The following is an 18,717-nucleotide window of genomic DNA, read 5'->3' as shown; positions in this document are numbered from 1 at the left end:
TATTTTTTTCGTTTTAATCAAGCATCAAAGTATGACATATGTTTCTACATCCATTTTTCAAGGGTTTTTCAGAAATATACGTTTTAGATCTGTAGCTTTAGTCACAAAAAAGTTTTGGGCTATTTAGTTTTTTTTTACATTGACATGACTTTTTACCGCCAGCATTTAAAAAAATGTAATTAAAGAAAAATACTCTAAATTTCGATTTTTCTTGGTGATATTGTCAAAAATGAGAGTATAGGGGCCAAAAAAATAGAGGTGGCGTCAAACGCATTGCCCCCCAGCCTATTAAGGGTTAAGAGAAACCAAAGAGGAAAATAATCAATCTAAAACCAAAACATTGCTTTCAAATTCAGAAATAGTTTCTATGGAATCTACGTTTTACTCAAATAAGCAATATAAGAAAAATATGGATAACATATGTGTAGAAAATTCATGCTTAAAATCTTAATTTGATGCAAGTTCAGAATGGGTATAATATTTAGCATACATTTATTAACCCCTAGTCATGAAGAACACATGTTAAAATCAGTTTTATGCAGTAGTTTACTGTTCACTTTGATCTAAGCTCTCTCACGGGTAAGATGTGTTCAATTTGGAAATCCTTTAGCATTAATTTTAGCTTTTCAATGTTGCGAAGTCAAACATTGTAGAACGAGAACGTGTAGCAACAAGGCATGTTTTAGAGAGAGCATCTATATATAAATTTGGCTTGTCTTTCTGTTAGTCTGTCTGTTTGTTTGTATCCAATAAACGTCAAAACGGCTGAACCGATCGGGCCCAAATTTTTTGTGGGACATCACGTGACCACAGGGAAGGTTTATGAATGATCTAAATTTCAAATATTTGTCTCCATCAAAATTCGATCTTCATTAAAATTTTGAAAATTTTAAAAATGAAAACGACATTTTAACAAAAATTAAGTAGTACTCAAAATGAAGTGGAATATGAAGACGACATTTCGCAGTAGAAGCAGTGGTCCCCAGAATAAAGTGGAATATAAATATGTTCTGCTGTTTTCAACTTAAGTGGAAAATGAAGAAGAAATTTAGGACGAAAGAATGCAGTGGTACCAAGAATAAAGAGGGAAATGAAGACGACATTTTTAGGGGGAAAAGTTATTGCAGCCCTGTATATTTATATATTTTATTTTGTGGAGCACTGTATATTTATGAGAACCTGCATTCACCAGGTTAATACAGTGCTAAAAAATTAATGCAGGCCTTGCATGTTACTTGTAGTTCCGTTTTTTCTTTTCCTGATAAAGAAGTTTAATTTCTCTAAAATATAAAAATATTCTCCAGCAAAATACGCATTGTTGCTAAACCTGTAGCAAAAAGCGTGTAAACATGATATTCTGTAAACTTGCACTACGACGTACATTACAATTATGGTTTAATGTTCTAAACTTAGACATGGCATTAATTATTGAAACTGCGTTTCAATTGAATACTTAAAATAATTAGCTAAAATCATGCGCGCATGCGACACACTTAAATTACGCTATAAAATATGGGTGGAGATAGATTAACTGCATTATAATATCTATTCTCGTTAATCCTTTAATTACGTACCTTAAACTTTAACTGTGCTTGACGAACCTGTTGGTGGTCATTAATGACCTGTACCAGTACAAAAGTCTTTGGAGTAATGACTTCTTTAAAATCGCCGCCTCCCCAAAATTTCACTCAGGGGGGGGGGGGGTAATGGGCCACGCCCCCCCCCTGTAGACACCTATGCTTGTGAACCAAAAATTTAATAAAAAAGTACAAAGCCATTTTTGGTTTAATTTTATAAAATGACAAAAATTTCAATTTTCTCCTTAACCATATTCCATCTTGCCATCAAGCACCAACTGGGACCTACCATATATGAGCAGAGTCTTAAATATGCGCCATGGCTGAAATTCTTAAAATTCGGCCATTGGTCTCTTGCTCTGAGATAATTTACAACTTCCAAATAAAAATCCTCTTCAGAAGAGTTACAGTTTAAATAATATATAATGATTCAATGGATAACATATCTATTTTAGGTCATGTGGAAGTAATAATGTTGTTTTTAATTTTCTTGATCCCGGCCTTATCCAAAGCAGATGGTAAGTCATTTAAAAATTTGATAATTTGTTTTAAAAATTTAAAAATTTAAAAATTTGATGTTATATTTTAAAATTAATGACTAACTGAAATTTTTCTTTTTTAATGGTTGGTTGGAACTTACTGCTAACAAAACGGCTAGAAAAAGTTGGAATGTGCACAGCCCTACCCTTAATGTACTATTTATTTAAGGTTTAGTTCTATCAGCAAGCAATGAATCCTTTGTAAACTTAGCAAAAACATTTTTCTCTCAACCAGATCTGCTTGTGTCTGCTCTTGGTGCAAAAAGATCAAAAAGGGGCACATATGATAAAGAGTATGTTTTCGACAGCCTTGGTGTTCATATTGGTATAAAGTATAAGAATCCTGATGATCCGAGTCATGGAGGAACAGCTCATTTGGAAATACAAGATCTTTCAAAGCTGATTTCAGCTACAGATATAGGCTTGGTGAAACTTGAAGTTAAAAAAGATAAATCAGCCGATTATCATGAGAATTATCAATTCCGAATTGAATATGAGTTAAAATCAAACCATAAGCCTTGGTCAGGAGAAATAGACCTGAATATTTGGAAGCGTAAAACAGTTCAAGATTATGATCTTTCATTCAAAAGCCAAGATGGAAGCCTAATACATCAATTTGAAATCCAAATTAACTCAACTGGAAAAGACCAACTTGAAGGAAGATTTAAATATCCTAATTCTGATTCAGAAGAATATCCAATACAAATTAAGAATGATGAAAATAAAATTAGTTTGTGGATTAAAACACCAAAAAGAACAACCTTATTGGACATTGAAATAAATCGAAAACATTTTGGCTTACAAATAAGAATTGATTTCTCCAAAATAGGATATATGTTTGTAGCAAACCTAAACATAGAAGACACCCAAGAAGAAGTGAAATCTTATGGTTTTTTCCAGGGCAATAGAAACCAAGTCAATTTTAAGATAGAGGTCAATAAGGCTTTACAAAGCATTTATCTTAAGATAGTAGAGGGAAAACAACCAAGAAGGAAGGTGAACATCTACAAATTTAAATTCAGAGAAACTCCACTGCTAATACTAAAGAAGCATGAGACACATGGTTATGACTTGCTTTTAGATTTTGGCAAAGATCTACCCATAGCTCCCACTGTAAGATTGGCATTTAGTCGTCAAAATTTTACACCATCAAGAGTAAGAAACCAAATTGAGCTTTCGGTAAGTTTTACAGAATTTCCAGATAGTAATTCACCCTCATCAAATAGATTTACAGCAACCTTACAGAGCCATGAAATAGAGCAATTTAGATTATCTGGGTCTCATGATTTATTTGCTGAATGGGATGGATCAAGGATATTCGAATTTCATTCTCATGTGATGGTTTCTGACAATGAGTTTTGTAGAAATGATCATTTTGGCCTTTGTGAAATTGAATGCAATTTATCAGCTAGCATACAATCAATTGTCTGGGAAATTATCCATTCCCTTGTAGGTAAATTTACTTCAATTGATCACTTCTCCTTTAAAAACAGATTGCAATTTTTGAATGGGAAAATTATTTATGGAATCTCAGATCTGAGGACAAGCTTAGCTAAATATGAAAATCGTCTGATTCAGATAGAATGTGAGAACATGCTTGATATGGTAAGAATAAAAACTTCTTCTATTTGGGGAAGAAAACAATCACTTTCATTTGATGTCTGTGTCCCAAAAAGTCTAAATAAATTGGACAAGTTTGAGTTAGCTTATGATGATGAGAACATGGTAATATCAATTGATGGGAAGACAAAACCCATTCTCAGCAATGAACTAGCCAGATATGAATTCCGATTCTTATACAATGATTACTTAATGACATCTGGAGAACTTACTATCAACAAAGGCACATTAGAACTTCTTTTTAAAGAAGAGCATGATAAATCCCACCATGATTACAACATTCTTATTTCCAGCAATAGAATGAGTGATAATTCAGTGAATATTGAAATAGAGGGTAAAACAAAACCATCTCTGAAGGGGGAATCAGCCTGTCCTTTCTTAAGCTGGAACACAACCTATGTATTTAATCAAAATGCTAAGGACACAGTGTTTACTTTGGTTTCAAAACAGCTGATGGATATAAGGGTTCTTGAGGAAAAATGTTATGAAACACCAATTTTTAACAAATCTTCATTTATGTTTAGTTTGTCAAGCCAGAAAATACAGAATTATCAAATTCATCTTGATTCAGAATTAACTTCTAAACTGATTCCTTCTGTTGAATTAAACCTAAACACCTTGTCATATCCATGGTACTTCAAGCTTAACCATCTATACCTGCAGTCTCCTGACCAGAATTATATCAAACTAATAACAGATCTTGTTTCCATTATTCCTCAGTGTCAACAACCCTTGTGCCAACTTGATGAAAAACTGCATCATATTTTGAAGTCAGATCAATTTAACAAATGTTTGATTATTCTAGGATTTCCTCCATTTTATATGCGAATCTATCAGGAGCTTTTTTAATATGTTCATATTTCTTGTATTCAAATATAGATTATTAAATAAATTGTTCAATGATTAGAGATTAAAAGTTAAAGTGTTCAAATTAATAAATTATATAACATTGATTTAATGCAAAAAGATTGTTTTTCAATAATGAATTTTAGTCACATTAGCAAGGGAAAGGGCTCATCTTTATTCTGGAGGCAAATCTGCAACTAAAATGATTTTACAAAAGCTTTTCTAAGTCACGACAGCCAAATTAGTTTGTAAAATTATAACATGTCTAGTACAACTTCTAGTAAACAAAATATTAGGTTAAAATTAGTGAGTAGAATTTTAGCTTATATTTTTAACTGAAAGAGTCGAAACTTATTTTTATTTCTTTCGACTTTAAGACATGAATTTTTCTACAAATCTTAACACTCACCAAAAATTTGTATTGTCTAATACCTTTATTTTTGCAGCCTAATGTTGTAGGTTTGATTTTTGATATCTACAACTTTGACATTTGTGAAGTTCAAATACTTATTTTCAAATATTTTCCTATTCCACAACTTTATGAGTACCCCTGTACTTTGAATTTGTTTTGAAAAGTTTGTGTTTGATCATTCAATTTCCAAGAAAGAGTTTGAAGTGGGTGAATCCAATTCAGAACTAAAATTCTAAATTTAAATTCGTACATTTTTAAACCCTGATATTTAGTGTTTCAATCCGCAAAATTTTACAATTTCTTCATTTATATCTTTTTTTGTGAAAAATCATTTTTCACATAAGCACTTTCATGTTAGTTTCTTCCAAAGCATCGAAGAACATTTTTCACATTAGATCCAAGGGTATACACAGGAACTATAGTTAAATGGAAAGGGGTATAGATTTATGTAAAGCCCTCTATATAAAGGTCTTAACTCTAAGCAGGCTGTAGTTTTTGTCATAGCACTCTCATTTTCGACACTATCACCGTGAAATTATGTGACTTTTAATAAATAGTAAAGGATATTTTATAGGGTAGGGTACAGGGGGAAAGAAAAGTCCAGTCTGTGAAAAACAAATCTAAAATAGCCCATCACTTTTTGTGATTTAAGCTACAGATCTAAAAAATACATTTTTAAAAAGTCCTTACAAATTGTATGTAGAAACATGTGTCACACTTTGAAATTTGTTTAAAACAAAAAGAAATATTTTACCCTTTTTTAGGCATTTTTTCCACCCTCCATTACACCCAAATTATTGAAGTTATCGGTCTAATTTTTTTTCTTTGAGCTGGCCACAAAAAATTGGCCTATGAATCTGCATGTCAACCCTATACCTATTTGTTAAGGCCTTTTTCTAGGGGGGGTCGCCAACCCCCCCCCCCCCCAAGCTATACATAGATTCAGACCCCCCAGCCTTTATAGGGTTAAAGGAAAGGATTGAAATGCATTCCAAGCCCAATTTGCCAAGGCCACTTTATTAAAAAAATAAACTTAAAAAGGAAGATTTGAAAAAGGGAAAAAAATAGACTCAAAAAATGTAAAAATTAAACTTTTATTTTTGTAAATATTAAAATGTTTTTGGTGCCCATGTAGGTTTGTAGCTTCAGTCATAAAAAAGTTATGGGGAAATAAATTATATAAAAATTAACTGTTGAAAACTAACACAAAACAGATTTTTTTTAAAAACAGTGTATTTGTTTAAAATTGAATGAAACTTTTCAAAAAAATGTTTAAAAATTAGGTTTTGAAGTTTTTAAAGTCTTCCGTGTTCACATCTATTAACAATTTCATAAACCTTTTTAAAATTTTTGTCTTTGCGCCGTTAAAACTGAAATAGACCTTAATGATCTCAATAATAATCCCTTCATTTCCATATTTAAGGAACACCATGTGAATACAATTATATTTAATGTAATTTTAATGTATATGTAAACAAGTGTATTTTTCAAAATAAAATGGAGAAATGATCTTTAGTTTAGCAAATAGTAGTCAAAGATTATCCCGACCTAACCCAGCTTTTAATTGATATAAAAAGATTATATTTTTCTGTTTCCTATGGGATGGGGGGGGAGGGGGGGGGGTTTCAACCACAGAACTTGTCCTTTTGAGCTTTGGGTTGTTTTAAAAAACATTTTTGAACTTTTAAACTCCAAACGTTTAAATTAAGGAAATGTTAGTTTTACTGAAAAAAACTATCATTCATGTAAATTTTTTCCCATGAAAATTTGATTTTTGGAATATTTCATTTAAAGTTCACGAATGAACCTAAAATTGTAGTGAATATATCTTAAAGTTGGTTTGGTAGGTTTAGCTATAACAGGTGGAGATGGAAGCTAGACTCATGTTTGGGAACAAATTATTTTTGTTGTCACCCCCCCCCCCCTCTATGATTTGTTTTTTTTTACTGAACAATTGATTTTTTTTCGACCAAACTTCAAATTAACCCTAAAAAGGCTGCAGGAGGGGGGGGGCATTTGATGCCCCCTTTTAGTTAGTTTGCCCTTGCAATCTTAGCACTCTCATTTTTGACAGTACATTACCGTGAAATTTGTTGACAAAGAAATTTAAATGATTTTTCATAAACATTTTTTTGTGCATAGGGTAGGGTGCAGGCGGTAAAAAATCTGGCCTGTGCCAAAAAAAAATATAAAATAGCCCATAACTTTTTTTGACTATAGCAACAGATCTAAAATCTATAAATTTAAAAAGCCCTTGAAAAATTAATCTAAAAACCTGTGTCACACTTTAAATTTTTTTTTCTTATAAATATTTTTCACATTTTTTTGTCTTTTTTTGGCACCCAAACTTTAAAAGTTTTCGGTCCAATTCAATGTGGGGGCCTTGAAAATGGAATTGAGTCTTTGTCACAAACTGTGATTTTCTAATCTCTATATCTTTGTAATCCAATGCCCTAGATGACAAAATCCATAGATAAAGATAGTTTGCACATAAGACGACATTTTTCATCTTGAAAGATATAAATGTACAGAGATGTTTTAAAGATATTCCTATTATATAGATTGACTAGGTCGGTTGTGAACATTGGCTGTTCTTATGTCATTGAGTACTTGTGGTGTACATGAGTTCTGTAGAGAAATTTAAGTTAGTTTAGTCCTTCTCATGTCTTTCTTCAGTTCTCGTCAATATGATATATTGCTTAGTGAAATATTGTTGTTCAAATAGTTCCATTCCGGGAGTTATTTAACACTCTATTATGAAATCCATTAAAACAGCAAACCACCCCGCTTATCGTTGAAGTACACTTTGACCCCTAGAGGATGAGTTCGCGGACTGTACAATTCTTGGTGATTTTGCATACATAAGCTATCTAGATGTTTATTTATTTTTCTATGACAAAATCTAAGTTTGAAATATCAAAGGTTTACACCATCAGGTGGAAAAAATTTAGATATTAGAAAATCAGAGTTTGTTACAAAGGTTCAATTCCTTAGGCTTTGAACATGCATTTGAACCCTATAGTTATTCTCTAATGCCTATTTCAAGGGGGGGGGGTTGCGAGGGACGACCCACACTCCAAGGGTTTGAAGAATTTTCTAAGAAAATGATAGAATGCTTTAGTTTACACCATTCGATCAGAAAATTTCGCAGATTTGACTAAAATTGTTAGTTCAAAATTGCGGCTCTAGATACCACAACATGGTTTTTTTGGGACATTAGTTATATTTTCAGAAAATGGTATGTGGAACTAGATTCTCTAAACTCAATTTAATCGTTGTAATAACCATTGTTTTGTGTTTATTTCTTCTAGTTCATTGGCACGGACAGTTATTTGACTATCAGGTTCAGGTGACCATTTTTACCTTTCAAAGGGAATTAAAATAAAGTGACCTTCCATGTAGAGATGGCAATGACAAATGCTCAACATTACCCTTTCAACCTAATCATCAGAGATAAAGATAAGATAAGTGTATATTTATCTTATTATATTTATTCATGATAAATAATGTAATAATGATAAAAAAGTCATCCTTGATCAGTCAAATAGTAAAAGGGTTCTGTTGTGAATCTGGAATTAGAAGGTCACTTGAAATAATGCGTACAGTCCCTGTATATTGCACTGCAGCTCAGTAGAGAATGTATTTTTAAACTGTTGTAAAGTAAATTAAAAAGTTTTTTTTTAAACTATTCATATACTCATAAACTATCCATATAGCATAAAGTGCAATATTTATCCCTTTTTTTCAATGAATAAACAAACGCCTGTGATTAAAAATACAAAATGATTTAACTTTTTCAACATTTTAGAACATTTTCTATTTTACAAGTAAAAACATAGCATGCCAAGTCCTAAATTTGTTTTGGTTTATGGCTATATCGTAAACATTGGTGTAACAAGTGTTGTTGTCTAAATTGCTGCTAAATATTTTTCAGAATTCAGATTTTTACATTTTACATTTTTACAGATTCAGAATATGATATTGCAAGTAGCAAACTATTACCAGCCAAGACCTTTAATTGAGGTTGTACAATCTTGATCAAGCTATATTCTTATTCTAATTGAATTAAATCAAAAGTTAAAATATTTAAAATTGCATGAAACTTTTTTTAAATTTAAATTTTTTACGTGTTTTGAAATTTAAATGTTGTCTTCTGTGTTTATAAACTATAACTATACCAGTTAACAAAAATTTTTCGTCGTTAATTTTGTAATCATGGTACCATTGATGGCTAGAGCGATTAACAGTGGTTTACAATTTTCTGTTCTTACTTTGAAATTAACAACTAACTGAAATTTTTCTTTTTTAACGGTTTGAACTAACTGTTAACAATACTGCTGGAAAAGTTGGAATGAGCCCAGCCCTAGTTTTAATTAAACTGGAATACTGAATTTTTATGTTTACCCTGATTTAAGAAAAAAGTTGTCATATATAATCATTAAAATAAACATTTTCTAGGTTAAGACTGACAATGTAAAAACAGAGGAACTGAATCTGATCAGTATTCTTTGCCACAGTACTAAGTAATTTTCTAATATAAACCTGAAAACAGGATAATAAATTTTCAAAAATAAACTGTAGTTGAAAATTTGGTTCGTAAACATTGAACATTTCTTCCCCCTCATCCTCTTGTTTTGCTTATCTTAAGACTCCAAAGCCATAGAGTATAAGGCTATAATGGATATATGAATTGAAAAAGCTGGTGAAAAATTAAGAACTTATCTATTGGGATCAAAAACACTAATCATAATTTGATAGAAAGTACATATAAGATAAATGGCTTACACACTAAAGTTCTTCAATGTAACTATCCTTCTACTGTATGGGTGGGTGTCGTTCCTGGTAAACAATTTTTCTTTCACGAGAATGAATGGAACTACATAAAGTATTAAGAACTATCCCATCAACCTGAAAAGGAACAAACTCATAGAAAATATCTTAAAATTATTGGAAGGATTAACAAAAGAACTGAACAGAATAAAATAGAAATTTCTTAACAGAACATTCAAAATCAGGAATGTGGTCTTATTATCAAGAAAACATTTTAAGTCAAGAAAGTATTTTAAATCAGGAATGTGTTCTAAATCATCTAGAAATTGATAAAAGATTTTTTGATTTGATCACCTCAAACCCACCGCCACCCTAAACCTGCCCCCATTCCCCAGCCTCCAACTCCTGTGAGAGAAGGGGAAAGTTACAGGGGCGTACAAGAGCATTTGTGTAGGAATAGCAAAAATAAATTGTTGATGTCCCCCCTTGGCAACATTGTGCCCCCCCTTTACCCTTTTTTGAAAAAAAAAATACCTTTGTGTTCTATTCGATCATATACACACTTCCATATTTAAAGTTAGTTATGTAATTATCTTAAGTGAACTCATCAGACACTCCCTTTCAAAACAGTGGTGTAATAAGCTTTCAGAGGTGAAAAATAGAGTTTGAAACTTTTCTTAAAATCTATATTTTCATGTTATTCAAACATATTGTGATATATATATAAATATCAAATATATGTTCACACTGAAGGCAGTATTGACGAAAGCTTCATAGTGGAACTTTTTTAGTTAAGGGAAAAGTGGGATTTTAAAGTGTTTTTTATCATATGTAATTATACTTTAATGGAACACTTTCGTAATTTCAAGTGACTGTCCATTAATAGAGTGGCATGTCTAATATACCTCCATTTCTCCATCGTTAAAGAAGCAAGAAATACATGAGTCACTTTTGTAGAGAAACCACAAAAAAATTAATCAGTTTTCATAATGGGAAACATGGATATTTTATGCAAAACTTAACCAGACAAATCAGAATATGATTTATTACATTTAGTACAAATTGTACACCCCCCTTTTCATGCAACCAGGGATGGAAATATTCTTAAATAAGAACGGAATGAGGATGGAACTGATGGAACACCAAGAAGTGAATGTAATTAAATAAACCATTTTTTGACTAAGAACACTAAGAGCAGAACAGAACAGAATAAGAACTGTACAATCTAGCTGAAGACCCTCATTATAGAACAGAACAGAATCATTAAAAAAAGTTGGGATTTCACCAGCCCTACCATCTAGACCAGTTCATTATAAAAATTTACCAAATTTTAAATGCATTTTTTTCTGAGTTTGTTTTGAAAGTATTCTTTCTAATAGTTTGGGAGAAAAAGAAGACATGAGGCAGTTTAGACAAGTGGTTGTCATGCTTAAATCAGCAGTACTTTTTACGCAGGAAAACACAAATTCAGAATTTTATGAAGTTTTTATTAGTAATTCTTATTTCCTCTTGACATTGGAGTTGGATATTTTTTAATCTTGAGTAATTTTAATGTTTTTTGGGTAAATTTTAACTTAAACCAATTTATGTTTTTGAATTACAGAGAAAATTAAATTTTCATATCATTGTAAACGACAATAACACATTTTTCAGGTAGGTATCACTTTAACATGTTTCTTCAAGTCTCTCATTTACAACGGCTTCACTTGAGGAGGGTCATTCTGAAATGTTAGAGACACTTTTTAAAGCCATACATGCACCCATTAAAGTATTACCTTCAAAATCTTAATATTTACAAAATCTATTTACTTTCTCTTTGGAAGAATCATATTACAGGAAAGAAGATGAGTTGGGAAAGAGTACTATCATAGACCCCTTTTCATGGGAGACCCTATGGCAATCCCATCAGAGACCCCCGGATTTTCATCTGAGACCCCAAGCTTTTATCTCAGACCCCAAGATTTTCATTGGAAAACCCAGGCTTTGAATTTGAGACCCAATGCTTGTCATTGGAGCACCTAATTTTTATTTAAGATTGCAGGCTTCTCCATAAAATTTCATTGGAGACTCAAAGTTTTTTTGGTGGAGACCCCCTTTTTATCAGAGACCCCTTAATATTTATTAGAGACCCCTTAATATTTATTAGAGACCCAAATATTTTCATTGAAGGCCCTCAGAAATATTTTTATTGAAGACCCATTTGAGTTTAGGATCTGGGTCCCCAATGAAAAGCTTGGGCTTCCCAAAAACTTTTTGGATGCCTGCAATTAAGATTGGGGGTACATAATGAACTGCATGGGGTCCTTGATGAAAATCTTGAGGTCACTAACCAAACAGATGTGGAAGGAGCGAATAGTTTTCAACTTGTCTCCCAAAACTCTGCTTTAAAACTCCACATTATCTTGACTATGTCTCCACTCACTAACTTGGCATAATCTTAGGGCATAAACCCACTAACTCCACTTAAAAACTCCACATTATCTTGACTATGTCTCCACTTGCTAACTGAGCATAATCTTAGGGCATAAGCCCACTAAAGCATGACTTTTTGAGTTCCAATTTTTGCCAAGTCAGGGTGAAAACTTGGAGTTCAAATCTACCCTATAAAACTCAATTTTAATTAGAGTAAATCTCCACTTACACCAGAATCTGGTAGTTAAAAGTTCCACTTAATCCTCACTGCATTTAAAATGGACTTTATACCTCTACTTTTGAAGCCTATTCACCAACACAACAATTTGACTTAAACTACAATTTTTAAATCCCAGTTTTTACCAAGTTAGGGTAAACACTGGTGTTAAAATCCCCACTATAGCACTAGATTTTTACTGGAGTATAACTTCACTTTTTAAGTCCACTCATAAATACCAGTCCTGAACTAGTCATAAACTTGGATCATAAACTCACAACAAAGTCAAGATAATCATCCAAGTTTGCGCCAAGTTTGTGCCAAGTTTGAACTTGAACAAAATTTGTAAAATTAGTAAAATTTTGAAATTCCAGCCCTGAACTTGGCAATAAGGCTAAAGCTTCATTTATGTTCCAAGTTCAGAACTGGTATTTAAAAATAGAGTTCTGCAAAGTTTGATTAACCAAAAAAACTGTTTTGAAATTATGGAAGTTTTATTGAAGATTTTAACACCCTTAACATGCATTGGGAAAACATTCTTCCTACAGTAGAAACAAGATTTTGTAAAATATAATAAAAATCACTTTTTCTGCTTGAGTACTTTAAGTGCATTTTTTCAACCCAAACTTTGTAAAAACTAGAGGGAGTGAAAGAAAATGGTCAATATTTTAAATTCCCCAAATATCTGGTAGACTGGGAAATTTTCTATATGCCTGGAAATCTGGAAAATTCTCCAAATACCTTTGGCGGAATTCCCCAAATGCCTGGAAATCTGGGAAACTTGAAGAATCTGAATGTTTTTTTCCATTATAGGAAATTTTTCAATGCCTGTTTGGGAAAGGAATTGAACCTTAGCCACAAAACCAAATTTTCTCTTCTATTCTATTCTGAGGAATTCCACAAATACCTGGGAATCATGGGATTGCCCCAAATATCTGGGAATTTGGAGAAATCCCCAAATACCTGGCAATCTGGGGAATCCCGAAATTCCCATTTTCATCAAAAGTATAATTGCTGTCCGGTCATGGACAACCAGAGTTTTTACCCAGTTATAGTACTTTTGTAGTCAAAATCTAGTCAACTAAAGTTAAGTTTAACTTTAGTTTAACTTGAATTACAGTTTAACTTAAATTTCTTACGAAAAGGGGTCTCACATGGAAAGCTTGGAGCCTCCAATAAAATTTCTTATTATTAAACTATTATTTGTAATATCCTTTTCCTTATTACTTTAAATGACTTATTTAAAATGATTCAAAGCTGAGGCAGTAAAAATATTAAAATTAACGATTATAATTACAGTATAGTCCAGACGGCAAATGGTTGGCCAGAATTCTACAGAAGCAAACTTGTATTCTCCTTATACAACATTTGGTATCCAAAGGTTACATAATTTTTTTTTTTAATCGAGATCATTCATTTGATTTAACTTTTATAATATTTATTTCTTTTTAATGTAAACATTTTAAATGAAGAGTACAGATATTGATGAAAGGGACAGAAGTCTTTTTGACAGTATACATTATACAAATTACAGTCCCTTTCAGAAGACTGAAACGGGGGATAAAGTCAGATTTATCATCCTTAAAGTCTAGAATCAGATTGTGAGTGAGAGTTGAAGGGTTTAGGTAAACTTTTACCAAATTGAATAAAATAATATGTCTTCTAGGTCATAGTTTTACCAGAATCAACCTAGCATAGTAAATCTAGTTATTTGGGTTCTAGGAACCCTGTCCACAGCTTTTGCAGGGAGCATGATCAACTCATGAAAAATTCCATTAAGAAGATAAACCCAAACCCTGAGCCCCTCCTCTGTCTGCCACAGCCGCCTTATCTATTGTTGCCCTTTTCTTGTGTATAGAACACAAAAAGCGGAGAAAAACAAGTCTTCAAGAGAGTATGTTGAAAAATCCCAGAGAAAATCCAATTTCAACTCCCCATGGTATCATGACAGACTGCCTGCGCCTGTAAACCTCAGGGACATAACTTCAGATGAGGTCCTAGCCATGGGTTCAGCAAGGATCACAGGGAATCAGAACCTGTGGATCTGAGGAAACTGAAGTAGCAGTATATCTACATAGCTTTATTTCTTTGTTTCTTTTATTTGCTTTAGTTTTAATAGAAATGTTAAACAATTTTGTTCCTTTTATTAATTTGAGACTATTGGTACTTCCCTTTGGGTGGTTTGTTTCATATGTAATAATAGAAGTACCAGCAGATGGTACAACACACCGTAAGTTTAAAGTTTTTTTTTATTAAAAAGCTTTATTCATGTTGTACTCAAATTTACTTATTCTAGATTCCTGGATTAGGAAATTCTGTTTAAACAAATTTTATATCAATATTACAAGGACTGTATTCTGTGAATATATTCTTCTTGCAGTAGCAATGTGAATGTCACTTCTGTTGCTAGATTCGTTTTATAGAAACTTTTCATATTGTTAGACCTTTAAATAGTTTTGTGACAATCTGAGAAGGATCAAACCCCTTTAGCCTCCATCTTGCAATTTACTCACAAACATAGAGTTGCGGCATTGTACTCTGGTAGCAGAAAGTGGGTGAACCTGATATTCTGTAAATGATTTAATTTTTATACTTAGACATAGACACCACAAAATATGGGCAGAGAAGTTTAACTGCGTTATATCTATTCTTTTTAATCCTTTAAATATGTACCTTAAACTCTTCAACTGTGCATTAAATATGTAATACAATTGTCTTAATTATGTGATAACAATAACTTTGAAGGAATTAAACTACGCCTACTCCTGTTAACTTTGAAAGCTAAGCTATTGAATAAAATTAGTTGAATAAGACTTTGCTTTCATTATGTTATCGGAAGCATAAGTTGGCTTGAAAGAAAGCTTTAGTATTCGTTAGGGTTTCCAGTCAAAATTTTTTGCACAAAAATTGTGCAAAAATTATGCAAAGATTAGGTTATGTTTTGAGTAAAAATTTCACGAAATTTGGATGTTTTTGTGCATTGATGCGCAAAAGCTATTTTGCGCAAATTCTGAAGAAAATCTTGTTATCTGCATATTTAGTTATATCCTGCTATTTTGTGATTTTGAGCTATTTCGTTATTTCGTTAAATTTCGAGAAACAATTCCAAGAAATGATAAGTGAATTCAAAATTAAACCTATCAGAGTTAACTTTACTCCAGCTTGCTTGGTGATCACACATGATGGCCAAATGAGCCCAATTTTCAGGTTTTAGGTCACCTAACCGTACTAACTATTACACCGCTTACAACAATCAATCTCAAGTAGTAACTAAGTTACTCACGAATTAATTAATCATAATCACATTCACTCAGTCCGCTCATGCACACGACTAAGGGGGGGGGGGGCAAGGTGGCATGCCCATCCCTTAAGATGGCTTGCCCCCCCCCCTGTAAGGGCAGGGGGCAAGAAGTAGACCCTGTTTTGGAATCCGTATTAAGGGGGAGCATGCCCCTCCCTTAAAAAGGCTTGCCCCCCCCTGTAGTGGAAACCCTAGTATTCGTTGAATTATTTGTTGAGAAATTGCCTGTGTACCAATTTTATTGGACCGTGTGTCCTTCAGAACCAGGGAGTTAAACCTGTTTGAGATTTTGGACTTTTTGTCCTTTAGAACTGGGAGTTAAGCCTGGTTAAGATTTGAACTGTGTCTCCTTTAAAACTGGGGAGTTTTAAGCCTGGTTGAGATTTGGACTGTGTGTCCTTTAGAACCAGGGTGGTAATCCTAGTTGAGATTTGGACTGTGTGTCCTTTAGAACTGTGGAGTTAAGTCTGGTTGAGATTTGGACTGTGTGTTCTTTAGAACTGGGGAGTTAAGCCTGGTTGAGATTTGAACTGAGTGTCCTTTAGAACTGGGGAGTTAAATCTGGTTGACATTTGAACTATGTGTCCTTTAAAACTGGGGAGTTAAGCCTGGTTGAGATTTGGACTGTGTGCCCTTTAAAACTAGGGTGTTAATCCTAGTTGAGATTTTGACTGTGTGTCCTTTAGAACTGTGGAGTTAAGTCTGGTTGACATTTGGACTGTGTGTCATTCAGAACTGAGGAGTTAAGCCTGGTTGAGATTTGAACTGAGTGTCCTTTAGAACTGGGGAGTTAAATCTGGTTGAGATTTGAACTGTGTGTCCTTTAGAACTGTGGAGTTAAGCCTGGTTGACATTTAAACTATGTGTCCTTTAAAACTGGGGAGTTAAGCCTGGTTGAGATTTGGACTGTGTGACCTTTAAAGCTAGGGAGTTAAGCCTGGTTGAGAATTTGACCTGTGTGTCAATCAGATCATGGGAGTTAATCCTGGTTGAGATATGGCCTGAGTGGCCTTTTGAACATGAGAAGTAAGTCCTGGCCGATATTAATGAGTATACCTGGATGTATTTGTTGTGTGTAAAATGTTACTGAGTAGGTAATTGCTACACTCTCACCCATAGTATATCCTTGATGCACCCCCATAACCTCTGGCAAAATTTGTTTAGTTTTAAATACTTATTATAGAGAAATGAAGTGGTAATTTAAGAAATTAAAGACATCATGGCATCTAACCTAAACATATTAATATTTTTTATGATAAAAGTAAACATTCTTGCTCACTAGGGCAATAGTGGCCCAAGTTTATTGCAATGTCTGCTTATGTTAATCTTCTATAAAAATGTTTTTGAATGTGAGGGGAAATTTAATCTTTATCAAAAATAATGCTGTTTTGCATGTAAATCGGTTTTTAATTTTCTATTATCAGATAAATAGATTAACAGATAGATAGATTTAGACAATGTTAAACAAAATTGCAAGACAGTTTGCTGGAGGATATAGGGTTACGGCTAGGAAGCGCTTTTGGTAAGCGCCTCGCTTCAGCTCAATGTGTGTAAGTATATTGTGGGATGGAGGCTATATGGGTGGGGCACCGAAGGTTAAGTGTCACATGGGCTTACTAGGCGAGCAGCCCAGGCGGCAAGATATCTAGTACCGGCTCGATAGTACAGTACATTATTTTGTACTGGCACAACATATTTCAAATGTCGTCCGCTTTCTTCGAGTATGATAACTCAAATTTTATTTCAATATTTTTTCCGTAGCATAACAATTAGGCGCAACTTCTCTGGGGGGGGGATATAGATGATGGACAAATTAAAATAAATTAAGATTAACTATTTCGCCATACATTATTTCAAAACTTGCAATCTTTTGTTTGCAATTGAATAATTGCACTAAATTGTGTCTGGTTATGTTTTAAATTATTAGTTTTTACAATGATTAAGTCCCCCCCCTTCTAGAATTGCCATTAATAAATTACTCAACGTAAAATTCAGTATCAAGAGCATACTTTTTTTCAATGAATCCGACAGACAATTTTTAGAGAAATATCTTAGTATGAAGCACACCGAAATATTCTGGTACTGTTTCCTCGTCTATACGCAACATCCCCCCTACTGAACTTCTGCAATATCGGACCTACGCCAGACAATTTCTGGGCCGAGCGCTGCAGCCATAAATTTATTTAGCAGCTAACAACCTCGTGCTATTAGGTCGCATGTGTAGTATTGCGTACTTATCGTAGGTCAGAAATGAAGTATGAAGGATTTGCGTAGGTTGAAAAATTGTTTAAACAAGAAAAGTTATGCTATTTTAGGCATAATTTGCACGGCTTTTGCTTAACTGATTTTCAGCGTCATAAAGCGAACTTTTGTTATAAAGAGCCGAACCCCTCAAAATCTTATTCCTTTGGTTTACCCAAGTTCCCCAATCAAAATTTCCATAGTTCTAGAGTTACGATCGGTCAAACAAAATTACAGCTTAATCTATAAATAAGTTACTAACATGACTCATTGTGTGATGGGAAACGTTAATATTCAAGATCAAGCCAGGAGTAACAAATATTTATTTTCATCATTAAACTACTAGTAATCTATCCAAATTTGAAGTAGACTAATGAAAAATGTTGGCTCCTCACAGGCAAACATTGTAACTTTTATTATCTGAAAACAATGTCTTCGCTATATAAATTGTCATTTATGAACGTTAAATGTTCTTATCTGAAAACAATAAATTTAAACTTTAAAAAAATTTATTTCAAAATAAACGAGAGTAGTAAATTTATGGTTATTTTATATGCCTTGACAAAGACAGTACACACTCATTCACGACAGACCACACACTGACACACACTCACACAAGCACAACATATACAGTATACACACACAACACACACACAAACCAAAACCTTCACACACACCCCGAATTTCAAAACTTCAAGAAATTTCCGGAACTTCACATCCAACCCTGCATCTTCCTTTCACTGAACCAATTTAATTAAACATTTGTAGTCTAAAATACTAAA

The 18,717-nt window shown here is 33.0% G+C and overlaps 2 protein-coding genes across 2 annotated transcripts; both read left to right on the top strand.

Moving 5' to 3' along the window:
* Positions 1-498: 498 nt before the first annotated feature.
* LOC111709647 (uncharacterized) lies at positions 499-4,644 on the top strand. The gene is made up of 3 exons (XM_023483418.1): positions 499-579; positions 2,033-2,095; positions 2,286-4,644. The coding sequence occupies exons 2-3, from the start codon at positions 2,050-2,052 to the stop codon at positions 4,583-4,585; spliced, it is 2,346 nt and encodes a 781-aa protein (XP_023339186.1). The 5' UTR covers positions 499-579; positions 2,033-2,049; the 3' UTR covers positions 4,586-4,644.
* Positions 4,645-8,230: 3,586 nt separating this feature from the next.
* LOC111709644 (uncharacterized) lies at positions 8,231-13,774 on the top strand (the record flags this gene model as incomplete). Its single annotated transcript, XM_023483413.1, has 6 exons — positions 8,231-8,343; positions 8,961-9,017; positions 9,453-9,517; positions 11,144-11,219; positions 11,368-11,417; positions 13,693-13,774. Coding segments are annotated over exons 2-6 (321 nt in total), but the record flags the coding sequence as incomplete, so codon positions are not given.
* Positions 13,775-18,717: the final 4,943 nt, after the last annotated feature.

Source organism: Eurytemora carolleeae, unplaced genomic scaffold (genome assembly GCF_000591075.1).
Source record: "Eurytemora carolleeae unplaced genomic scaffold, Eaff_2.0 scaffold977, whole genome shotgun sequence".
Taxonomy (NCBI): Eukaryota; Metazoa; Arthropoda; class Copepoda; order Calanoida; family Temoridae; genus Eurytemora; species Eurytemora carolleeae.
Note: the sequence above shows the minus strand (reverse complement) of the source record. Positions and strands in the feature narration are given on the sequence as shown.